At 54.0% G+C, this 21,971-nt stretch overlaps 2 protein-coding genes across 6 annotated transcripts; one reads left to right on the plus strand and one right to left on the minus strand.

Annotated features, from left to right (window-relative positions):
• RUSF1 (RUS family member 1) lies at nucleotides 1-15,387 on the plus strand. Of its 3 annotated transcripts, XR_014073457.1 has the most exons (14): nucleotides 1-307; nucleotides 420-534; nucleotides 4,409-4,454; nucleotides 6,057-6,089; nucleotides 6,171-6,276; nucleotides 8,606-8,707; nucleotides 10,983-11,053; nucleotides 11,133-11,317; nucleotides 11,399-11,456; nucleotides 12,376-12,446; nucleotides 13,140-13,283; nucleotides 13,394-13,471; nucleotides 13,969-14,572; nucleotides 14,648-15,387. XR_014073457.1 is itself a non-coding variant. In XM_081558177.1 (13 exons), the coding sequence occupies exons 1-13, from the start codon at nucleotides 26-28 to the stop codon at nucleotides 14,064-14,066; spliced, it is 1,389 nt and encodes a 462-aa protein (XP_081414303.1). In that variant the 5' UTR covers nucleotides 1-25; the 3' UTR covers nucleotides 14,067-15,387. The 3 variants fall into 3 exon arrangements, 2 of the variants coding, with proteins under 2 accessions (XP_081414303.1, XP_081414305.1); XM_081558177.1 differs by having other exon boundaries at nucleotides 13,969-15,387; XM_081558179.1 differs by lacking the exons at nucleotides 13,140-13,283; nucleotides 13,394-13,471; nucleotides 13,969-14,572; nucleotides 14,648-15,387 and adding an exon at nucleotides 12,686-12,749.
• Nucleotides 14,211-21,239, minus strand: SLC5A2 (solute carrier family 5 member 2). Of its 3 annotated transcripts, none has more exons than XM_081558175.1 (14): nucleotides 21,114-21,239; nucleotides 20,498-20,569; nucleotides 20,317-20,421; nucleotides 18,888-19,052; nucleotides 18,490-18,595; nucleotides 17,599-17,679; nucleotides 17,218-17,447; nucleotides 16,763-16,898; nucleotides 16,416-16,523; nucleotides 16,138-16,288; nucleotides 15,857-16,025; nucleotides 15,565-15,780; nucleotides 14,683-14,812; nucleotides 14,211-14,595 (listed from the first exon to the last, which is right to left on the minus strand). In XM_081558175.1, exons 1-14 carry the CDS (start codon nucleotides 21,237-21,239, stop codon nucleotides 14,369-14,371), a joined length of 2,022 nt encoding a protein of 673 aa, XP_081414301.1. In that variant the 3' UTR covers nucleotides 14,211-14,368. The 3 variants fall into 3 exon arrangements, with proteins under 3 accessions (XP_081414301.1, XP_081414300.1, XP_081414302.1); XM_081558176.1 differs by having other exon boundaries at nucleotides 14,369-14,589; nucleotides 14,674-14,812; nucleotides 21,114-21,179; XM_081558174.1 differs by having other exon boundaries at nucleotides 14,211-14,812.
• Between the last annotated feature and the right edge of the window lie 732 nt (nucleotides 21,240-21,971).

The following is a 21,971-nucleotide window of genomic DNA, read 5'->3' on the forward strand; positions in this document are numbered from 1 at the left end:
GCAGGACGTGAGGGAGGGTTTCAGGATGGCTGATGTCTTGTGCTCCGAGCAGTTCGGCTCCGGGGCGGCCCGGGGCTGCCGCGCCGCCTCCGACGGGAGCCTGCAGTGGGAGGCCTGGGGGCGCCGCTGGTTTGGGTTCTCCGGGGCTTTCACAGCGAAACCCGGAGGACGAGATGGGGGCGGAGGGGTGGCTCCCGGGACTGCCTCCCCACCTCTCTCCCGGCTGTTGGCCGTGTTCCTGCCTCAGGGCTTCCCCGATAGCGTCAGCCCGGACTACCTGCCCTACCAGCTGTGGGATTCCGTGCAGGTCAGCCTGGTCGATTGGGGAAGGGAGAGACACGTAGCCGGGGCAGAGGAGACAGAGCGCCACCTGTCCCTTCCCACTTACAGACTGGACACTGAGATCTTTTCTTCTCCAGGCCTTTGCTTCCAGCCTCTCGGGCTCCCTGGCCACCCACGCAGTCTTGCTGGGCATAGGGGTAGGGGATGCAAAAGCCTCTGTTTCAGCTGCCACGGCCACCTGGCTCATGAAAGGTGAGCTGGGCCCCTGAAGTCTCACCCATCGCTCCTCTCAGCCCTGCCATCATCTCTGTTTTTCCTTATGCAGGGAAGCCCAACCCCTCCTTTTCCCTTGTCCCAGTGTTTTAACATCTAACTCTGAGCTGTGATGAGTATGTTTATGCATTCTTGTCTGATTAAATCCAGGAGCCAAGTCTCCCCAGTTCCTAGAAGAGTGCCTTGTACCGTTAAAAAGCAGAATTCAACTGAGTAAAACATTTGTGTTGTTTTTATTGACAACTGATGAATAACACAGGGCAGGAATACCCTCATCCCACCCACTAGCCTTGCAGCTGCGCTTTGTTCCCCATCCATGCGGTTCAGTGTCCCTTAATCATCTGGAGCCCAGATCCCTAAGCAAAACGTTCCCCTTCCCTTTACTCTTCATCTGTGGAGGACTGCCTACGAGTTCAATTATTGAATAAAACTGCCAACTGCCTGGGGTGTGGGAAATTAGTTAATCCTAGACAAAAACAATTTTGTAATAGGTCCTAAATGGCAGAGAGGAAGTCTGGGGAAGAATGAAAGGTGTTTTGGATCCTCTGGGAAAGTAGATGATCTATAAATAACGATAGTAACCATCTGTTGAATGTATACTGCTTTTTGAAAAACCATTAGGGGAGCGGGGAGTGCACAGAGATACAGTTTGGTACCATGCCCTCTAGAGAGTGAAGCGGAAAAGAAAGGGGGAACTGTTTTCCTTCAGGAGGGCCCTTGGTTGTCTCTTGCATTCTTTGACTTTCACTGTTGTTCCCAGTGGGGATTTAAATCAGACCCAAGGCTCATTGCTCCTACCGTCAGCCTGGCCACAGCTCTGGTGAGCCTCCCTGGATCTTTTGAAGAATCTGGAGGCTCCTGCTTGTACCCTTAGCATTAACCCAACTGTCCAAATGTGAGTCTGGAAAGAAGCACTTTCTCTGAGAGTACATGTCAGTGGAAAAGTGGTGATCTGTGGCTCTTGTTTGAGTTATCTCTTCTTTTAATAATATTAATAATAGTTCCCGCTCAGTACTTATTATGTACCAGTCTTTGTTTTTTTTTTTAAATTTTGGCTGTGCTGGCTCTTCATTGAGCATGAAGGCTCTTTCTAGTTGCAGAGCACAGACTCCAGAACTTGATGGCTCAGTAGTTGCAGCTCACGGGCTTAGGTATGTGGGATACCAGTTCCCTGACCAGGAATCAAATTTGTGTCCCCTGCATTTGAAGGCAGAATCTTAACTGCTGGACCACCAGGGAAGTCGCAGTATACCAGTCTTTAAATGTATTGATTCAGCATTCACAGTAGCTCTGAGATGGGTGTTGTCATTGTGTCCAATTTGTAGATGGGGAAACTGAGACGTAGAACAGTAACTTGCCCAGGGTCACAGCCAGTAAGTGGTGGGGCTTGGATTTGAACCCAGGAGTTTTAGTTGTAGGGTACATTTTCATACCTCCACACTGTTTAATTTGGATCTTTTCTATTGCACTCCTGTTGCTTAAGTGTTTGGAATGCAGTGGGAGCTGGGGTCAGTAGTTTTGTGTCATTTCTAAACACTCTAGTCTAATCACCAACATATTTATATATGTCTTCAGCTCAGGCAGGTTATTAAGAAAAAAACAAGGCCATATTAAGATGAAAAAATATCCAATTACTATAAAGCCTGTTGTTGACATTAAAAGAAGCCCCATTCATTAGAAAGGATGTTACATACTTGTTTCCATCACACATGAGAAATTTGCATGCAGAGCTTTACGTAAAAAACTCCCTTGGAATTTTTTGATGCGGTCATTTTTAGTTACAGATCTCTTTATGGAACAAGATGTTAACTGTCATAAGTAGTGATATTAATACTACAAGCAGCCAGTATTTTGACAGCCTGCTGTGTGCCGGGCATTTTGCACACTGACATGTAATATATAGCTTAATCTCTTCAATAGCCATACTGGGTAGATGCTGTTATGAATTTCTTTTCCAGAGGGGGAAGCTGAGGCACAGAGGTTTAGCAATTTGCCTATGGTCACAGGGCCAAGATTTGGACCCACACTGACTGACTCCTGTGTCCTACATTTTTTTAAATTTATTTTTTAATTGAAGGATAATTGTTTTATGGAATTTTGTTGTCTTCTGTTGAACATCAACACGAATCAGCCATAGGTATACATATGTCCCCTCCTACTATTTTTTTTTAGCAGCTGTTTTTTTAAAAAATCATTTATTTTTGGCTATGCTGGGTCTTCACTGCTGTGCAGACTTTTCTCTAGTTGCGGCAAGCGGGGGCTACTCTCTAGTTCTGGTGTGCAGACTTCTCTTGTTGCGGAGCATGGACTCTAGGCACACAGGCTCAGTAATGGGATCTTTCCAGACCAGGGATCAAACCTATGTCTCCTGTATTGGGAGGTGGTTTCTTTGCCACCGAGCCACCAGGGAAGCCCCTGTGTCCCACTCTTTAACCACCACACTCTTTTGCCGGTTAGAGTTTTCAGAGGGAGCCAAGTATAATTTGTGGACAGCTGATCCCTTACCAGGATTCAGAAGTTTTTAGACCTTGCAGCTCAGCCAATTGTAAGTGAGGCAAAGAGGACCAGGTGGGAATTAAGTTTCCTAGAGTGGTGTACCGTGTAGACTTTCAAAGATGGTGAGGATGTGTGTCATTATTGTATCCTATTGCCAGCCTCCACATCTGACAAGGGCTTTGCAGATGGCCTCCAACAGAGTAGTCCCCTTGTCAGGTGTGTATGTCCTTCATCATGGTTGCTGTCTGCTTTTGAGCCTGGAACCATGTCTCTCTGGTTCACTGTGGTCCGCTACACCCCGCCACATACACCTCCCGGCCAGACCCTCACGTAGTGCCTGGCACACAGTGGGGAGCTGGTAAGCACTTGTGCAAATGAAAGTCTAGTGGATTCCAGAAATTTCTCTGACTCACCCCAGCCTGAGGAAGCCTCTCCTTCTACCCTATACTCCCAGCTCTCTTGTCACCAACCTGCAGTTCAAATCCTTTTCATTTATTTATACTATAATGACTGTCTGTGAACCCACTGCCCAACCTAATAGCTAGAATATCAACAATAACCTCTGAACTTTCCACAGAGGGTTTTCTGCTTTTATTAAAAAAATAGTTTTGCCATATTGATATATATACCTTGACACTATAGTGTTTAGCTTCAGTTGTCTTCAAGCTTTATGAAGAGCATTTGTTGTTCAGTCACTAAGTCATGTTCGACTCTTTGTGATCCCATAGACTGTAGCACGCCAGGCCTCCCTGTCCTTCACCATCTCCCAGAGTTTGCTCAGACTCATATCCATTGAGTCAGTGATACCATCCAGCCATCTCATCCTCTGTTGCCCCTTTCTCCTCCTGTCTTCAATCTTTCCCAGCATCAGGGTCTTTTCTTTTATGAAAACATCAGGAATTTTTTTCTTTTACAAACAGCATATTGTGTTGTAGTCTTCATGACTGACTTTTTCATATAGGATGATGATACTAGGATCCATCCATGCTGGTGTGAGTATTGGTGGTCCATTGGATTTTCATAGCTGTCTAATATGCCCCTGAGTAAGTGAGCCAGAATTCATTTATGCATTCTCCTGTTGGTGAGCATTCGGTGTCCCAGTTTTTTGCTGTTATAAACAGTGCTGCAAGGAATCCTTCTGGTCCATGTCTGTTGATGTGTGTGGGTACATAGTTCTCTGGGGTACGTACTGAGGGACTACTAAGTCTAGGCACATCTGACCCCATCATGCAGCAGAACTTCCTAAATCGGACTAAGCTCCCAAAGGCAGTGACCCAAGATGGAAAGCCGTCTTGGTGCCAGGCTCCACAGCACCCAAGGCTCTTGCTTGTTCCTTACCAATGCTTCTTTCCCCCAGATTCAACTGGCATGCTGGGCCGCATCATCTTTGCCTGGTGGATGGGGTGAGTTTTTCTTCCTGATCCGCAGAGTCATGTCTGTCTCAGCCCTGGCTGTGTTTTCAGCTCCCCCTCTTTCTTACCTATCTCCAAGGGAGGGGAAATTTAGCAGGTACATCAGAGCTAAGGAGTCTTTAATGAGGACCCAGTACAGGTGACTTCCCGGGGTCACCAAGCAGTGAAGCCACAGAGCCACTGCCAGGATGAGATCTGCCTTTAAGAGCCCTGATTGGCCCCTCTGTTGTCCATCATGGGAAAAACAGAGGGGTCAGGATGCTCTGAGTGTCCTTTGCTGGCTTGTTAAAAGAGATGCCTGGGTGGGACAGTGCTTAGCTCAAAAGGAATGACCCTCCTGCAGTGGGTGGCTTAGACACGTGGTTGAATTGTGGAGAGTGGGCTTGGGGAGGTCATCAGAATCCCTGTCCCACATGGGATACATGTCACCATCTATCCAGAGGGGATTGAGGGCCTTGTGCTGCCTACTTCCTCTTCCGGTCAGTACTGAAGGACCTCAGGAATGATTTAATATCTGCCATCAATCATGGTTGTGAGGTGCAGTGAGCTAGTGTATATAAAGTGCTTAGCACATAATAAGTGCTCAGTAAACGCCAGCTGCGATTACCAACCCACACTGGGCCTCACCAGCTCTCTGTGTATCCTCTCAATCCTTCTAACAACTATGAAGAGTAGGATCAAATGTGTACCTTGTCCAGATGTAAAATAGACCAAGTCACAGAGCTTGTAACTGATGAGATGGAATTTGAACCTAAAGCCTATACTCTTTCTGAGGCATCGGAGCCCCTGTGTTCTAGTCCCGCCTTTGTCATGTATTAGTTCCCTCAGGAGTTCCCCATGTGCACCCCATGCCCCACCCAGGAATGCTGTCTTTCTGTCTAGAAGATTTCAAATTCAGGGTCAGTGTTAATGCTGCAAAGTCTGAGCTCGCCCAAGGGCTATAGTGTCTCCTGCCACTGGGATCTTGGAGATGGGGTCCCTGAGGGTTTGTACAAGGGTCCAGGAGTCACTCCAGCTGCAGAGGAGGGAACCGTCCATGGTGTCGCGAAATAGAGATGTACTAGGCTGGGTGTCAGAGTCTGGCTCTTTCTCTTGGCCATTCCATCCCCATTCTCCACGTGATCCGAGGAAAGTTGTACCCCTCTCCGGGCTGGTTGTCTGTAACATGCAGGGTAGTGTTTACGCTAAATGTAGTGCTTACAGCATGTGCAGGCTTCTTGCTGGGTGCCCTCTGAAGCAGGAGGAAGAGAGGAAGGCAGATGGCAGAGGAACCCAGGGATGGCCTCTCTCCCAGGAGGGTCAGGGGATGGGGAGCAGCCACGGGACAATCAGTTTTTTCCTTCGGTGCCTCATGGGTTAGTAAGGGGTAAATGTGAGTGACCACTGAATGTGAGTAACCACTGAAGGTCCTCCCTACTGATGGTGGCATTTCAAGCAGCAGTGACAGGTTGTGGGGACAGAAGTCTGGCTGGGACATGGGTTCTTCTTCTGAGCCCTTTGGACCTTCCCAAGTCCTGAGGATGGCCCGCACTGCCCAAAGGATGTGTTTTCCCCTTAAATCCAAATTGTTGACCAATGTCTTCTCCTTCACAGGAGCAAAATGGACTGTAATGCCAAGCAGTGGAGGTGAGAAGGGGCTGGAACCAAGGTGAGGGGAGTCTTCTAGCATGAAGGTCTCTGACCTCTAACCCCTTATTCCTTCCCCAGGCTTTTTGCTGACATCCTCAACGACATCGCCATGTTCCTCGAGATAATGGCTCCCATCTTGCCCTTCTGTTTCACCATAACCGTCTGCGTCAGCAACCTGGCCAAGGTACCCATCTTGGGGCGCCCTATACCCAAGGTTCCTGCCCTGGTGGTGCTGTGTGGGGGCTCACTTGGAGCCCCAAGGGCAGCCCAGCCTGGGCCCCGTGTTCAAGGCACTTCTAGAAGAATGAAAAAGTTCAGATGTTTCTTCTCAGACCCAGCAGTGTATTCTGATCCTTCTCTCCAGCCAGACGCCCTGTAGGGTCTGAGATGGTCTAAGGTGTTGTCTGGAGCCAGGGGATGGGTGAGAGACCTCTGAGCAAGAGATAGAAGGGGTGATCCATTGTCAACATTGTGGGACCAGCCCTCTGGCCACCTTTCATTCTTTCCATAAAATATTTAGAGTGCCTGCTGCATGTTTGGCACAGAATACAGGCCCTCCCATCTTTGAAAGAAAGCTACACGTAATTAAATATTTATCGAATGATAGGTATAGGTATTCCAGATGAGAAGTATAGGGGCTGCAGGAGGGTTCAGCAGGGACTCTGGCCTGCTCAGGGCATGTAGGAAGGTCTTCCCTGAGAGTGGGCCCTGAAGAATGAGTGTGAGCTGCAGGGTGGGCGTTGTGGGCAGAAAGAGCGTTGGGGGTCAAGGTCCAGTGGCAAGACGGAGTGCAGACCAGACAGCGGGGCTGGAGGGGCAAGTGGGGTGAATCTGGGCTCTTCCTCTCCACCAGGCTGCTCACCTGGTGGTTCCTTCAGGTTGGCCTCATCCAAAGACAGAACCTGAGGCCCAGCCTGTCTTCCCCTCAGGGTTAAGTACCTGGTGCAGAGTAAAGAGTCAGGAAGACACATAATTGATCTCCCTGGCAATCCAGTGCTTAAGATTCCACGCTTCCACCACAGGAGGCTTGGTGTTCAATCCCTGGTTAGGGAAGTTCTACATGCCTTGTGGTGTGGCAAAAAAAAAAAAGACCTAAGACCTATCGCAAAGGCCCAACCACCCCTTCAAAATCATGTGTGTGATTCCACATGGCATGACCGATGTTTAGGAGCCAACAGCTCTTTATGGTGGAGGCCACTGAGCTCCCTGGCCCAGGACTGAATGCTGTGAGCACCCCTCCTCCTTGAGGGCAGGAAACCCCAGAGGAAAAAAAGATTGTGACCTCTGACAAAATACTGCATTGAGCTCTGCTCTGAGGGCCTCAGACTCTTCATCTGTCAAATAAGGGACTTCAGCACGGCTGTGAACTTGCCCCTCCCCCCTTGCCACCCCTCTCCAGAGTTCTAGTCTCCAGTGACCAGCACCTCCATCCCCCAGATGCAACAACCAGAAGCCTACTGTCATCCATGCCTTCACCTCCTCCCCCTGTCACCCGCACCTAAGCCTTCATTCAAGACTGTGTTTTCCCCTCTTAAATCTCTCCAGTCCTTTTATAACTGCATCCCCATGTCACCTGGTGGGTCCTTGTTGCTTAAAAAAAAGCACAGTAATTTTCTGTGGTCATCTCCCTGAATCTGTTCTCACCCCTCTTCAGTCCTCAGAGCAACCCCATAGTCCTTATTAGAGTGGAAATCAGGTTACTGCCCTGCCTGTTGCTCTTGGTATAACAACCTTAAGGAGGCTTTTGTGGTTCTGTGTGATCAGGTCCCCACCCATCACTGCAGCCTCCTTTCATACCACATTCCTCTTATCTTTGAACAGATGCTGACCATGTCATCACTGGTTTATTTGTTTACTATCTGATGATTTCTAAGTTTCAGGAAGGCAGCAGTTGTATCTGAAGTCTACCACAGCACCGAAATGTGTATCTGACATCTAAGAGATTTGACAAATGAGTGAAAGCCTTCAGTGGTCCTAGTCGATGAGCTTTCCCACCTCAGAGGGAGAGCCCTAGGAGGTCAGGGCCCCTGGTGTGGGTTTTAAACTGGCCTGGAAGGCTTGGCTAGGCCTCAACTCGGGCAGGAAGAGAATGGAGTTAGTTCCAGGCAGGGAGAATGTAAGCACCGAGTTGCAAGCCAGACTGTGCCTGGGAGATCCACCAGGGGAGGAGGCTGCTAAAGCAGACATTGGAGGCTGGGGAAGTTCTGGGTTAAGAATGGCCTTTGGGTCTCCACCTTGGGGGAGGAAAGCGAGTTTCTTGGAGCTGGGTCCATAGGGTGGCATGGCAGGCACACCTTTAGTTTTCTCCTGGAACAAGACAGGGGAGGTGGGCCTAGTGGAAATGCGGGGTGAGAATGGGAGACCAAGGACAGCATTCAGGGTTTCACTGTGGGGTAGCCTGAGGCCTACTTTTTTCAAACTGGTTTGAGCCATTTGTTTGCTCACCCCCAGAAATGTTTGTGTTGCCGCAGCTCACAGCCCCTCTGACTTTCACTCTCCCTTTCCCCACCCAGTGCCTCGTGGGTGTGGCTGGTGGGGCCACTCGGGCCGCGCTGACCATGCATCAGGCCCGGAGAAACAACATGGCCGACGTGTCAGCCAAGGATGGCAGCCAGGTGAGCAGCCAGAATTGGAGGGAAGATGCGGGGCGCACGGGGAATACGGGGGTGGGAACACAATGTGGGAATGTGAAGTGACGCACACGAGGGCTCCTGGGGGGAGCGCTGAGAGACAGCAGGAGGAAGTGTCGGTGAGTCTTCAGATAGGTCATCAGCTGTGAGGGCTCGGACTCTGTGGCAACAAATCCAGGCTGGTCCTCTCAGGCCCTGCCCGCTGCCCCTGTGGCCAGGAGTGAGCCCCTGCCCTGGACTTCCTCTTTAAGCAGAGCCTCACCCTGTGAGGTACGTGTTCTGACCATGCGAGGCCCCACATGCTAAAGCTCCTGGCAAATTAGAAAGTGAGGTGCCTGGAGTCACTGGCCAGAGGCCTCCACTTGGCGGTGCAGCAGGCCCTTTCCGCCCAGCCCCTCGCCTGACCAGAGGAGCCTGGAGTGGGGATGGGGACATTCCTAGGGCCGAACCCTTAAGGCATGGATCCCTCTGTATCCCTATGCTAAGTGCTTGTGTGAATCCTTTAACTCACACCAAGCCTCTAAGATAGATACTATTATTATCTCTGTTTTACAGATGTGGAAAGTGAGGCCCAGGGAGGTCACAAGCGTGACACGGTTTTGACACTGAAGCAATTTAGAAACATTTATTCTCGGGACTTCCCTGGTGATCCAGTGGTTAAATCTCCGCACCAGTACAGGGGACGTGGGTTCGATCCCTGGTCAGGGAACTCAGCTCCCATATGCCGGGGGGTGGAGGGAGTGGGGGGTGCATGGCAAAAAAGAAAAAAAAGAAACCTCTGTTCTCTCCAGTCCTACTTTCTGGCCATCTCTTATATTATTCTGTGAAATAGAACTTCATTTAAAAAATAATTAAAACTAACGCTTTTCAATAATATTAACACAAGTTTTTTTTTTTTGGCCATGCTGTGCAGCATTTGGGATCTTAGTTCCCTGACTAGGAATTCAACCTGTGCCCCCTACATTGGGAGCAGAGTCTTAACCACTGGACCACCAGGGAAGTCCCAACACAATTTAGTATTTTTTAAGCATTAACCTTGTGCCAAGTATTTCATTTGTCTGCAATCGTGAAATCCTTACAATGGATTCATGCAGGGTGTCATTGTCGCCACTCTACAGCTGAGGCAAAAAAGACACAGAAAGGTTGATTCTCCCTGGGGGTCCCCCTGGGCTTGTCCCTTCTCTCAAGAAATGGTTGGACCAGTTCTTCCCCATTGTCTCTTCCAAGGTTGTTAGGGAGTGAGTACACCAGGCCCTGCTCTTCAGGATCTCCCAGCTCCATGTTTGCTCTCTCGCCTGCTCTGTTTCTAACTTCCAGCCCCTTCCACTCCCAGGCCCATTTTCCAGGGCCTTGGGGCTTCCTAGTTCACAGAGGCGGTAAGGTCACTGGGGCACCCGAGACCAGTGCTCAGCCCGGGACCAGGCCCCTGCTTTCTGAAGCTGTTGCTTTGCTGCCACTCCATGTGGCTGCTGGAGATGACTGTTCCCACCCCGAGGAGGGCCCTCTGTTCCTGAGCTCCCAAGGCCCCTGATCCCCAGTTTACACCCACAGCCCACCCCTCTGCACTAGGACCGCCTATCCCAGGGGCCCCCATAGTCAGGGACCCCAGTTCAGACTTCTCCTCCCTCCTGATGAGTCAAGGGTCGTGGCCATGGGTCTTTTCCCTTAAGGTAGGCTCAGTCAGGCCATCTTGGGCCATCAGTGGGGTCTGATAATATTGATTCTCCAGGGAAGTTGGGATTTTGTGCATTTCTTCCTAGGTGGTTCGTTGACCCCTTTGCAGAAGGGTCTGCCTATTATTGCATACCAAGGGGTTGGGGGGATCGGCCTTTTATTTTGTTGGCCACACCATGTGGCATGTAGATTCTTCGTCCCCTGACCAGGCATTGAACCCATGGCCCCTGCAGTGTAAGCATGGAGTCCTAACCACTGGACTGCCAGGGAAGTCCTGGATCAGCCTTTTTAAACCACCAAATAAAGTCATTCTACTCTGTGGACACTTATTGCCTGAGTGTAGGGCTACACAAGTGATGCTTGCAAAACAAAGAAATGTTCCACGGACATTGCATCTAGCTGTGCAGAGAAGCAGATGGTATCTTAAAGGATGGCTCACTCATCAAAAATGTTAAAAATTTCCTAGGCACCCATATCAGTGTAGGGAGCGTCTGGGGCAGGGAGAACTATGGTGAAAGGCATTCAGGGATGTTCAGTCTGGCCTGGAGGGGAGCCTCCAGCTCCCAACCCCTCTGCCATTTTCCAGGAGACACTGGTAAACCTGGCAGGGCTCCTGGTCAGCCTCTTGATGCTGCCCCTGGTGTCCGATAGCCCCAGGTAAGCCGGGATCCGAGGCAGGGAGGAGGCGCCCAGCTGGGCCTCTGCTCCCACGGACCAGCTCACCCTCTCGCCTCAGCTTAAGCCTCGGCTGTTTCTTCTTCCTCACTGCCCTCCACATCTACGCCAACTACCGAGCGGTCCGGGCCCTTGTCATAGAGACCTTGAATGAACAGCGGCTCTGGCTGGTCCTGAGGCACTTCCTTCAGCGGGGAGAGGTACTTGGCCCCACATCAGCCAATCAGATGGAGCCACTGTGGACAGGTGACCCAACCCCTTGGGCTCAAGTCTTATGTCTCCTAGCTCCTTCCTCTGCCTGGGCATCCTGACTCCAGCTTCCCACAGGTTTCTGGTCATCTGTGTCTCTATCCTTGGGGGCCCCCCTACACCGCGTGACTTCCAGGTGAGTGGCCCAATGTCTCCCACCCATCACACTGGCACCCTCCCCCCATCTTGTGCTCCTTGTTCTTTTTTTTTTTTATATAATTTTATTTTTGTCTGTTCCGGATCTTTTCGTTGTTGCTGCATGGGCTTTTCCCTAGCTGCAGATAGCAGGGGCTACTCTCTAGCTGCAGTGCGAGGGCTTCTCATTGTGGTGGCTTCTCTTGTTGCAGAGCACGGACTCTAGGATTCGAGGGCATCAGTAGTTGCAGCACTTGGGCTCAGCAGTTGCCGCTCCCAGGCCCTAGAGCACAGGCTCAATAGTTGTGGCGCACAGGCTTAGCTGCCCCGTGGCATGCAGGCTCTTCCTGGATCAGGGATCAAAGCCATGTCTCCTGCATTGGCAGGTGGATTCTTTACCACTGAGCCACCAGGGAAGCCTGCGTTCCTTGTTCTGATTATCACTGGCCTCCCCTGACTAAGCCCTACCTCTCTGGTTCTTCATTCCCACTGGCGGTGGAGGGGGGTGGGTCACTGTGGGTTCTTGAGGGCAAGCGGTGTATAACATGAATATGTGGGATCTTAGTTCCCTGACTAGGGATTGAACCCATGCTCCTTGTAGTAAGAGCACCAGAGAAATCCCAGATCGGCCTTTCTGAACCACCAAATAAAGTAGTTCTACTCTGTGGATGTTTACTTGCCTGAGTGTAGGGCTACTCAGGTGACTCTTGTAAGACAAAGAGAACATGTTTGTTGATGTGTTTGTTGGATGCGGGAAGAAAGGAAGGGTTGGTGCGGGAGAGGGTAACAGCTGAGGGGCGGATGGGAAAGAGGTGCAGGATAGTTCGGGTTAACGATTAGGTGGCTGTGCAGTAACTGGATGGTCACGCCTGCTTTGTCTTCTCCCTCCACCACCGACTGCACACTCTTGTTTCCTTCAGTGTCTTTGAGCTGCAACAGCTGGTTGAGGGGCACCAAGAACCCTACCTTCTTCGCTGGGACCAGTCACGAAGTAAGTGTGCCGTGTTCTCCCAGCTTCAGACTCATCCTCCTGGGCTCAGCCTCTCATTCCTCCAGCCCCAGGGCCCCAAGCTCTGGACACATGCTGGACAGTTTGGAGTCTGCCTGCTGTCCTCAGGGGAGCTTGAAGCTGAGTCGAATCCATTCAGATTATATACCTGCATGCCCCTGTAAAGTTCCCTTAACCACTCTGTAAAGTGGAGCTAATAATACCTGCCTTATTATCTCCAGGGTTTTTGTGAGGATCAAAGAAGGTGATTATGTAAAAGCACTTTTACATTGCAGCACACACAAATGAGATTGTGACCTTTGGTTCTCCCCAAGGAACCTCTTTCCTCTCCTATTCAGGTCACCTCTTGAGGAAACAGGCACTAAAGTTTAATGGTTTGTTGGTCATGTGTTTAAAGATGCTCATTCTCACTAGCTATTAAAGACATGCAAAATAAGCCCACCTCAGGATGCTGCTTTGAAGTTGTATCTTGGAAATTGGGCATTTTAGCTTGGCCAGAGCATTGGGGAGCAACAGGAGATGAAGTTGGAAAGGAAAGGGTGGGAGCTGGCCTTTCATGCCAGGCCAAGGCCTTTGGGCCAGACAGGGATGAAGCAGGCTGGTAGGCCTGAGAGAGTTGCGGAGTTGGCCCTTTTGTCTGTCCCTGGGTACCAGTCTGTCCCTGGGTCTCTCCAGATCACGTACAGGTTGTCCTGAGTCAGATGGCAGGACCTGAGGCCGTTCTAAGGGCTGCCACTCACGGGCTGGTGCTTGGAGCCCTGCGGGGAGATGGACCCCTCCCAGGAGAGCTGGAGGAACTGAGGAACCAAGTATGGGCAGGTAAATGCCTCGCAGTCTAGGCTGCTTCTGACCCAAAGCAGGGTGGAGAGGGGAAGGAGCCTGTTCGGCTTGGGACACCTGGGAGCTTCTGGTTCTTCACTCCTGTCCAGGTCCTGAGAAAGAGAGCTGGGTCGTTGTCAGGGAGACACACCAAGTGCTGGACAAGCTCTTCCCAAAGTTCTTGAAAGGTAACATCCTTCTGATCTACGGCTCTTGGACCTTTTCCCCAGAGGCCCTGCGTAGCCCCATCCCTACCCCTCTATCTGGGAGGTGGAAGACCTGGATTTCTCTGTGATCTCCAGTCTGGGTCTCAGTTTCCCTGTCTGCAGGACGGGGAGGTTAGGATGGTCTGTGAGGCACTCAGTGTTGACCGACTATGGAAGCCCAGTTGGCACTGGAGAAGAGGAGTGGGGTGGAGGGCTTGGGGGGAGGGGGAAAGCTCACAAATTACTGATGATGATGATCTTTCATTTAGCTCCTACTCCATTCTAGCCCTTTTCCCTGTGCTGCTTAATGAATTCTTACCTCAACCAGATGAGGTTTTAGCCTCATTTTACACCAGAGATCACCCCACAGAGGCAAGGGGAGCCTGAGTAGTACACCCAGCCCGTGCTGCCCCCTACCCCTCTCCCTAGGGTTAGCCCAGAGTCTGTCCCGCAGCACCACCCCTCTGCCCTCTCCCCAGGTCTACAGGATGCGGGCTGGAGGACTGAGAAGCACCAGCTAGAGGTGGATGAGTGGAGGGCCACATGGCTCCCGTGCCCAGAAAAGAAGGTCTTGTGAGCAGCCCCGCTGGAGGCCCAGGTCTCAGGACAGGGGCCTGGAACAAGGACACTCTGGCCGCAGCACGACCTAGGCAAGACAGCTTTATTTGTTCTTAGGGGAACCACAGCGGCCAGCTGGCCAAGGCCTCACAGGATGTGGCTACCAGTCAAATGGACTGGACCTCAGGCAGAAACAAGGCAGAGAGTAGGAGTCCCGGGGCCTCCCCGCTACTCTCTGGCCCCAGGCCCTTCTCACCTCTGCGGGCTCCCCACCCCCACTCATCTCAAGGCTGTGGCTCAGGGTGTCCGACACAGTGGGCCTCAGGCATAAAAGCCCCAGAGGAACATGGCCACGGCCATCATGAGCAGGGCGTTGAGGTTGACGATGCGGGCCCAGCGTGGGTCCTCACTGATGTCCTCCAGCCGCCTGGCTGCGGCAGCTGTCTCCTCCTGGGTAGGGCGTGGGGGGCTGCCCGCCCCACCCCTGCTCACGCCACAGAACCAGAGCAGGCACTGCTGCAATAGGCCTGGCCTTGGGGGCGGGGGCGCTGGGAGAAGTTGAGGCCTGACAGTGAGTCTGAGGACACTTGGCTCCCCCAGCTCCCCCGCCCCAACTCCCGGGGGCAATGCCTTACCCTCCATCTCCACTGCGTGCTCAGGGCGCCCGTTCTGCACGGGGGCTGTGGTCGGACCTTCTAGCTCCTTAGCATCCAGGTCCTCCCTTTCCTCCTTGCTGTACCGGAGACTGAAAACCAGGCGGTGGAGCTGGGGAAGCGGGGAGCAGGGGCCGAGTGGGAGCGCTGTCCCCCGACCCCGCCCCAGAGCAGGAGGTCTCCCGTCCACACTGGCATGTCTCTTTGTCCAGCCTGCACAGCAGCCCGGGACCACCTTCCATGGCTGCCCTCAGGCTAAACCCAAGCTCCTCAACTGAGTGTTTAAAAACTCTTGGCCCTGCTCTGTACTCGGCTTCATCACCCCCATGTCTCCTGTCTACACTCACAATTCAATCTAGTACTTTAGTCTTCCAATCCTGCCAACACGGTGTTCCTCCCTGTGGGTGTTTGCTACCAGGGCTTCCTCTCTCTGCCTTTGCCCCTTCTGCACCTGTGGAGTCCTGCCCCTCCTTCTGGGCCCCGGCTCTTTCATCCTGCCCCCCAATCAGCTCTGTCCTGGGGCACCTGCCTTCCCGCAGCACAAGACCAAGCCTTCTGGGGGCTTTCGGGATAGTACCAGGTCCCTCCCTGCCACCACTCAGGCCAAGACTCAGGGGGGCTTTCACCTCCCCCATGATCTTAAGGCCACCTCCAAACCATCTCAAATAAATGTGATTTAAATCAAAACATTGTGCTTGCTTTGCAAGTGAAGCTTCAAACTGGACTCCTGGCCTGCCCCTCACCAAACCTCCTTACACATTCAGGTCCTCCCCACTGGGAGTCGTGGGAAGCAGACTGCAGCCTGGGGTGGAGAGGGGCCACACCCGCCCACGTTTAGTGCCCCCACGGGAGGTCTGTACTTACATGCTTGCGCGGGATGGGCGGTGTGCACAGCGAGACCAGGAGGGTGAGGAGGCCAGAGCAGACGAAGAGCAGGATGGCGAAGTAGAGGTAGTGGACGCGGCAGAGGAGCGCAGGGCACGCCGAGGGGCGCACGCAGCTGCCGGAGCCGAAGGAGAACTCGGGAACCAGGCGTGCCAGACCCATCAGCAGGCCCCCGATCAGTCCCCAGAAGGCGCCCTGCGGGGCCGAGAGCGCGTCAGCCTCCTCGGGCGTCCAAGTCCGGCCCCAGCGCCCGATGTGTACACACGCTCACCTTCTCGTTGACGCGGGGCACGAAGAGCGCCAACACGAAGACGGCCGACACTGGCGGCGCCAGGTAGCTGGAGACCGACTGGATGTAATCGAAGAGCTGCCCGCCCTGCGCCGCCTGCACCACGGGCAGCCAGGCCACCGACACGGCCACGATGAACACCACCCAGAGCCTGCGGTGGGCGGCCATCGGGAGGTTTCACCCAGGACCCGGTCTCCCCCTGTCCCTACTGCCCCTCCCCCGGGGCCGAGTCGTGGGACCGGAGATGGAAAACCCAGGCCCACCGTCCTACTAGCAGCAGCTCGCGGTCGCCCGCGCGGGGCCGCAGGCGGGTGTAGATGTCCATGGTGAAGAGCGTGCTGCTGCTGTTGAAGATGGAGGCCAGCGAGGACATGAGCGCCGCCAGCATGACCGCCAGCATGAGTCCGCGCAGACCTGCGGGCGGACTGGAACCGTGAGCCTGCGGCCGCAAGGGAACGCCCGGAGGGTGCGGGCTGGGCGAGGTATGACGCCTCGCACTGGCGCCTGTGGGCATGCGGGGCAACCTGGGGACCGCCCTCACCATTAGGCATGAGCTTCACGACGAGCCGCGGGTAGGCGATGTTGGAGCAGCCCACCTCCGTGCCGCACACGCGCTTACACACCTCGGGCACCACGCATGCCACCTCGTCTGCGAGAAGGAGGGCGCCACGCGGCTAGGTCGGGGCCGGGTCTGGAACTTCGGATCGCCGAAGTGGGGACCGGGAATCCCAGTGGAGGAGAGATGGGATCCCCAGGTGGGAGGCGGGACTGGGTGGCCCAAATCTTCGGACGGGAACGGAAATGGGAGACGGGCACTTGTATCCTCCACTGAGAAAGGGGCTGGATGGGATTCAGGATTCGGGGTCGGGGCGGGGTTGCAGACATTACCCGGGTAAAGAACGCGGCTGATCATGCCCGGCATGACCATGAGGAACATGGGCATCAGCTTCAAGTAGCCGCACAGGATGCAGCCCGCCTTGATGTGGGTGAGGTTTTTCCCAGCCAGGCAGCGCTGCACTATGACCTGCGACGAGGTGCTTTCAAACTACCTGCGTCCAGTCCGGGTAACTCGCCGGCTGTCTGGCCTTGCCCCAAGTCGCCTCTCTAATCCGGGCCGCGCCGCTGGCCCCTCGAGGCAGACAATTCAGTTCCAAGAGCAGACATTGCCCCTTGGATCCGCCTCCATCTGGGTAGGTCTATCTGGCAGGCCTCCCGCCCCCCCCCACCTCGGACCACGCCTTCCACCTGGCTTCCCAGGTGGGTTCAGGCTCCACCCATCTCAGCTCCGCACCCCCGCAGGTTCTACCCCGGCCTCGCATCCCGCCGCAGCCCCGATCCCTCACCTGGTCGCTGCACCAGTACCAGCTGGACACGATAGTAAGCCCCAGAAGCAGCGCGGGCCATGGCAGGTCCCCCGTCACAGGGTCCCGGAGCAGGTGGTAGGAGTCCGGCCGGGGTCGATAGCAGGAGCTGGAGATGTTGCCCACGGCCGGATCCTCGGATACCGTCAGGGACGTCATTGCCCGCAAGTATTTGTCGAAAAGCCCCGAATACCCGCCCACCTCGTGGAAGGCTGTGAGGGCAAGGCCGTCAGGGGACCCGGCGCCAGCGACAGGGCCCTCCCTCTGGCCACCTCGTCCCAGACGCGCGATGTCCCTGCTCCCGGGTGGAGAGCTCTGCGAGCTGCGACCTTCGCGCCCCTCCCCCATGGGCTGAGCCCGTACCGTAACCCATGAGGACGAAGGCCCCCGCGAGAATGACGAAGGTCTGCACCGTGTCCGTGTACATCAGCGCCGCCAGCCCTCCTGCAACCGGCCTGGGTCAGGGGGCACAGCCCAGACAAGCTGCCTCTAGTACATAGACTGTCTTTGCGCGAATTGGAAAAGGGTTCCCCTTTTCCAATTAATTTTCCTGGAGGGCAGATTTCAAAATGATGGCCCATTCTCCGAGCTCCTGCACTCTGGCGTCAGGAGGCAGGGCTGGGTGAGCACAGTGGGGCTGAGTTTGGGGCTCCACGGATGCCAGGTGCCCCCCTTGTAGGACCTCCACTACAGGCCCTCCTCTAAGTCCAGGTTTTCTCGTCTGTGTAACAGAAGGAGGTGATCTTGTAAGGTCCAATTCTCAGCTCCATCCCATCCCGAGGGGCCGGGCCTTACAGCAGGCCTTGACACCAGGCCCCGCCCACTCTGGGCTAGCGTCAGGCCTCAGACCCCACCCCGGGCTCCTCGGTCCTTCACTGAGATTGGTGAGCTATCCTGGAGTCTGGCCAAGTCCACTCTCCCCTCCCAGACGTTAATAAAAACTTAAGTCTCCCTTGTTGTACAGGCCCAAGAAGAGCTCAGAGCTACGAACTTCCGGACCAATCCAAGGAACGTGGGGGCGAAAGGAAGGTGAGGGAAGGGGAGGGGAGTAGAGGATTGGGGTGGAGGAGGTGTAGTTTGCTTTCCAAAGATTTAGATACTTCTGCTCACATCACACAACTTCTCCAGCCTTCTTTACCTTTGGTGACTCCTCTAAGCCCCGCCCACAACCCTAGCACGGATCTCTTCCTTAAGCCTCGTCTACAGTCCACGCCCCTAGCACGGCTCCCCTCCCTAAGACCCCGCCCCCGCCACCTGTCACAGTGTAGATCATGGTGATGCCCAGGAGCGCGATGACGGAGGCATAGATGTTCCAGCCCAGAGCCTGTTGAATGAATACTGCCCCGGAGAACATGTCCACCTTGGGGGAAGAAGGGAGCGCGCAGGGCAGGATCCAGGGGCCAGGGTGGGGACCCAGGTCCACCTCCTGCCCAGAATGACGATCCAAAGTGGCCACACCTCAAAAGTGCTCTCATTTTTTGATACCTCCCACTATGGCTGTAGCCCCAGAAATCGATTCCTTCCAGGCCCTGCCTCCACTACGGTTGTTACAGCGATTGTTCCTTAGTTGCGCCCCCTCGGGGCTTTCTAGAGACCTCCACTGGGTGGTCCCATCCTTCCAGGGGCCCGTTCCGCCCACCACTCGTGCTTACCGAAATCTTGGTGAAGATGTACAGAAAAAGCGAGAGCACGGACAAGTAGAGGCGAATACGATGGCCGCCGAAGCGCTTGCGCAGGTACTGCGGCATGGTGATGACACCTGCGGTCAGGTACACCGGCACAAAGAGCCAGCCAAGTAGCAGGACCACGAACAGCGCCTGAGGGCACAGCGCGACATCGGAGGGTGACTCCTCGCCCTAGATCCTGCTCTGAGCCCGTCCTCGCCCCCAAGGGGTCTGAAGAAACTTCCTCTGTTGGGGAACATGCTACTCCAAGGCCAGGTCGCACCAGGGCCCCAGAGGACACAAGACGATGACCTTGGGCTCTGGGCCTTCTGGACAAGCTCTTGATACTTCGCTGGGCCCTTAATTACAGCTCTTCTTGCCTTCCTGGGCCATGACCCCTGGCCATCTCTCCCAAGATGACCCCTAGACTCCTCCTCCTCCCACCCCCAGCACCTGAATCCAAGTACAGACCCTTCAGCCCAAGCCCAGCCTCTGCCTCCCCTCTCCTCTCCATCCACCCAAACCTTCTGTCCTTCAAGGCTCAGCTAAGAGGCCTCCTCCTCCAGGAAGCCCTGAGCTCAAAGCCCTGATCTCCCCAAGTCTCTGAGGCAAGCCTCAGTCCCAGAGCTTCCTTTCCTGCCCTTTTCTGTGAGGGGCTTTCATTTGGCCTAAAGATGCTCACAGGCCACCGCTTTGGAGGGCGTCAGAAGAAGCACTGTACCAACTTTGAGACCATTCACCCCATTTCACAGAGGAGTAAATCGAGGCCAGTGAGGGTGTGGCTGGTCCAGGCTCACATAGCAATAGCAAATCAAAAAAGTGAAGTGAAGCCGCTCAGTCATAAACAACTCTTGACTCTTTGCGACTCCATGGACTGTAGCCTACCAGTTTCCTCCGTCCATGGGATTTTCCTGGCAAGAATACTGGAGTGGGTTGCCATTTCCTTCTCCAGGAGATCTTCCCCACCCAGGTCTCCTGAATTGTAGACAGACGCTTTACCATCTGAGCCACCAGGGAAGTCTCCTAGCGAATCAAACCACCTGCCATATCCCAGTATTGAACACTATTATTCGTGTGATCAGTTTTATTTACAGCCATACTATGATCAACTTTGTTATTAAAACACTGCTTACTAACAGACTCCTTCCTATGAATTCAAGCATCTTGCCCTCAATGCTGATATGATCAGCTAATACACCTCCTCTGGACCTACCCTTGCCCTGATCCTGGGATCTCCCACCTGCTTCTGCCTCCAAGCTGGCTGCCTGAGCATCACTCGAAGCCCAGCCTCATGGCACAGTTGGGAAGTCCCAACTCTGGTCTCACACCTCTACCTGGAGCCTCTCCAGGTGTGACCCTTCCAGGTGTTCCTGGAGGGGTGGGGAGTAGGGGTTATTGGCCAAAAGGAGGGACTCACATTCCACTCAAATCCAGCCACCGCCAGGCCACTCGCTGCACCGGTCCCTGCCAGGCCCACGAAGTGACCACTGCCGATGTTGCTGGCGAAGAGAGAGGCCCCGACCTGGGTGGCCAGAGGTGGGGGTGAGCCAGGCTGTTTCTCCAGACCTCCTCCCGCTCCACAGCCCAGCCTCTCTTACCGGCCACCACACCATGCTCCGTCCTGCCAGAAAGTAGCCACCAACGGTGCCTCTGTTGGTTCTGCACATGGACTGGGGGATGGGAGTGGGAAGAGGCCTGGGTTCGGGGCACATCTTTGGACCTCATTAGCCTCCTCAACACATTCCTCAGCCTTGTTCCAGGCTGAATATTAACCGGCGTGCAGCTCCCCTGATGATTCCCCCCCGACACCCTACCCCCAGCCTCCTCCCAAGACACAGATCCACCCAGGCCCTAAAGCAGCATCCAGCTCCCCAAGCCTTAGTGAGGCTGGATGGGGCCTGACTTTTCTGTGGGCCCTGGATACAGGTCAGCCAGCTGTTATGTAGACAGGGGAACAGAGAGCTCATTTAGAATGCTGTCCCGATGAAAAGCCACTGACCCCTTAAAACTAGTCCAGCCCCAAAATGGGCAGACAAGGGGTGTGGGCTGGGCCACCCTGAAGCTATCAAAAGAAGAATTACTTGTCCCCCACCTCCCACACCGGGTTTCTCCCTCAAAGATCCAGGCATCCTTCCCCTGCCACACAGAGGGCTCCCTGAGACTTCCCCCCAGGCTCCAGAAACGGGGACCTAGCAGCATCTCCCAGCTGCTCACCCACAGGCCGACACCAATGACCAGCAGGAAATAAGCCGCGATGACTAGGATGTCAGCAGGATTGTCAATTAGAGCCTTCTGTTCCCCCAGCACTGGTGCTGAGCCTGCCTCCGTGTGTTCCTCCATTCTGCCCACGATCTGCCCCTCAGGGCACCAGCCCCTGGATTCCCCCCTGGGAAGGATTAATGGTTACCCCGGGGGCACTGAGCCGACAAGTTCCCCCACTCCCTGGCTTTGTTTAGCTGAATCAGGCCTCACAGAGGCTGAAGGCTGTGGTCCTGGGGAGCTGGACACAAATTCAAGGGTATTCCCCTTCCTGGGCCCTAGTCCCCATCTCTTCCCCAGAGACTCGGGCTCAAAATGACTTCTTTCACAGGCTAAAAATGCCTATCCTTCAGCTTTGACCTAGGGAAACTGGCTGAGCTATCCCCCCAGTTCAAACTAATCCAGAGGGATCATTTTCTTTCTTTTTAAAAAAAATGGATTAAAAATAATTTTATTTATTTTTAGCTGTGTTGGACCTTCCTTGTTGTGCAGGCTTTTCTCTAGTTGCAGCAAGCAAGGGCTACTCTTTGTTGCAGCGTGCAGGCTTCTCCTTGTGGCTGGCTTCTCTTGTTGCAGAGCATGGGTCCCAGGGCACCTGAGCTTTGGTAGTTGCGGCGTGTGGGCTCACTAATTGCAGCTCCCAGGCTCTAGAGCGCAGGCTCAGTAATGGTGGCACACTGGCTTAGTTGCTCCATGGCATGTGGGATCTTCCTGGACCAGGGATCGAAACTGTGTCTCCTGCACTGGCAGGCAGATTCTTTACCACTGAGCCTTTTTCTGTCTTTTTGAAATATTTATTTATTTGGTTGTGTC

This window comes from Giraffa tippelskirchi, chromosome 13, assembly GCF_054371585.1.
Source record: "Giraffa tippelskirchi isolate mGirTip1 chromosome 13, T2T-mGirTip1v1.2.pri, whole genome shotgun sequence".
NCBI lineage: Eukaryota > Metazoa > Chordata > Mammalia > Artiodactyla > Giraffidae > Giraffa > Giraffa tippelskirchi.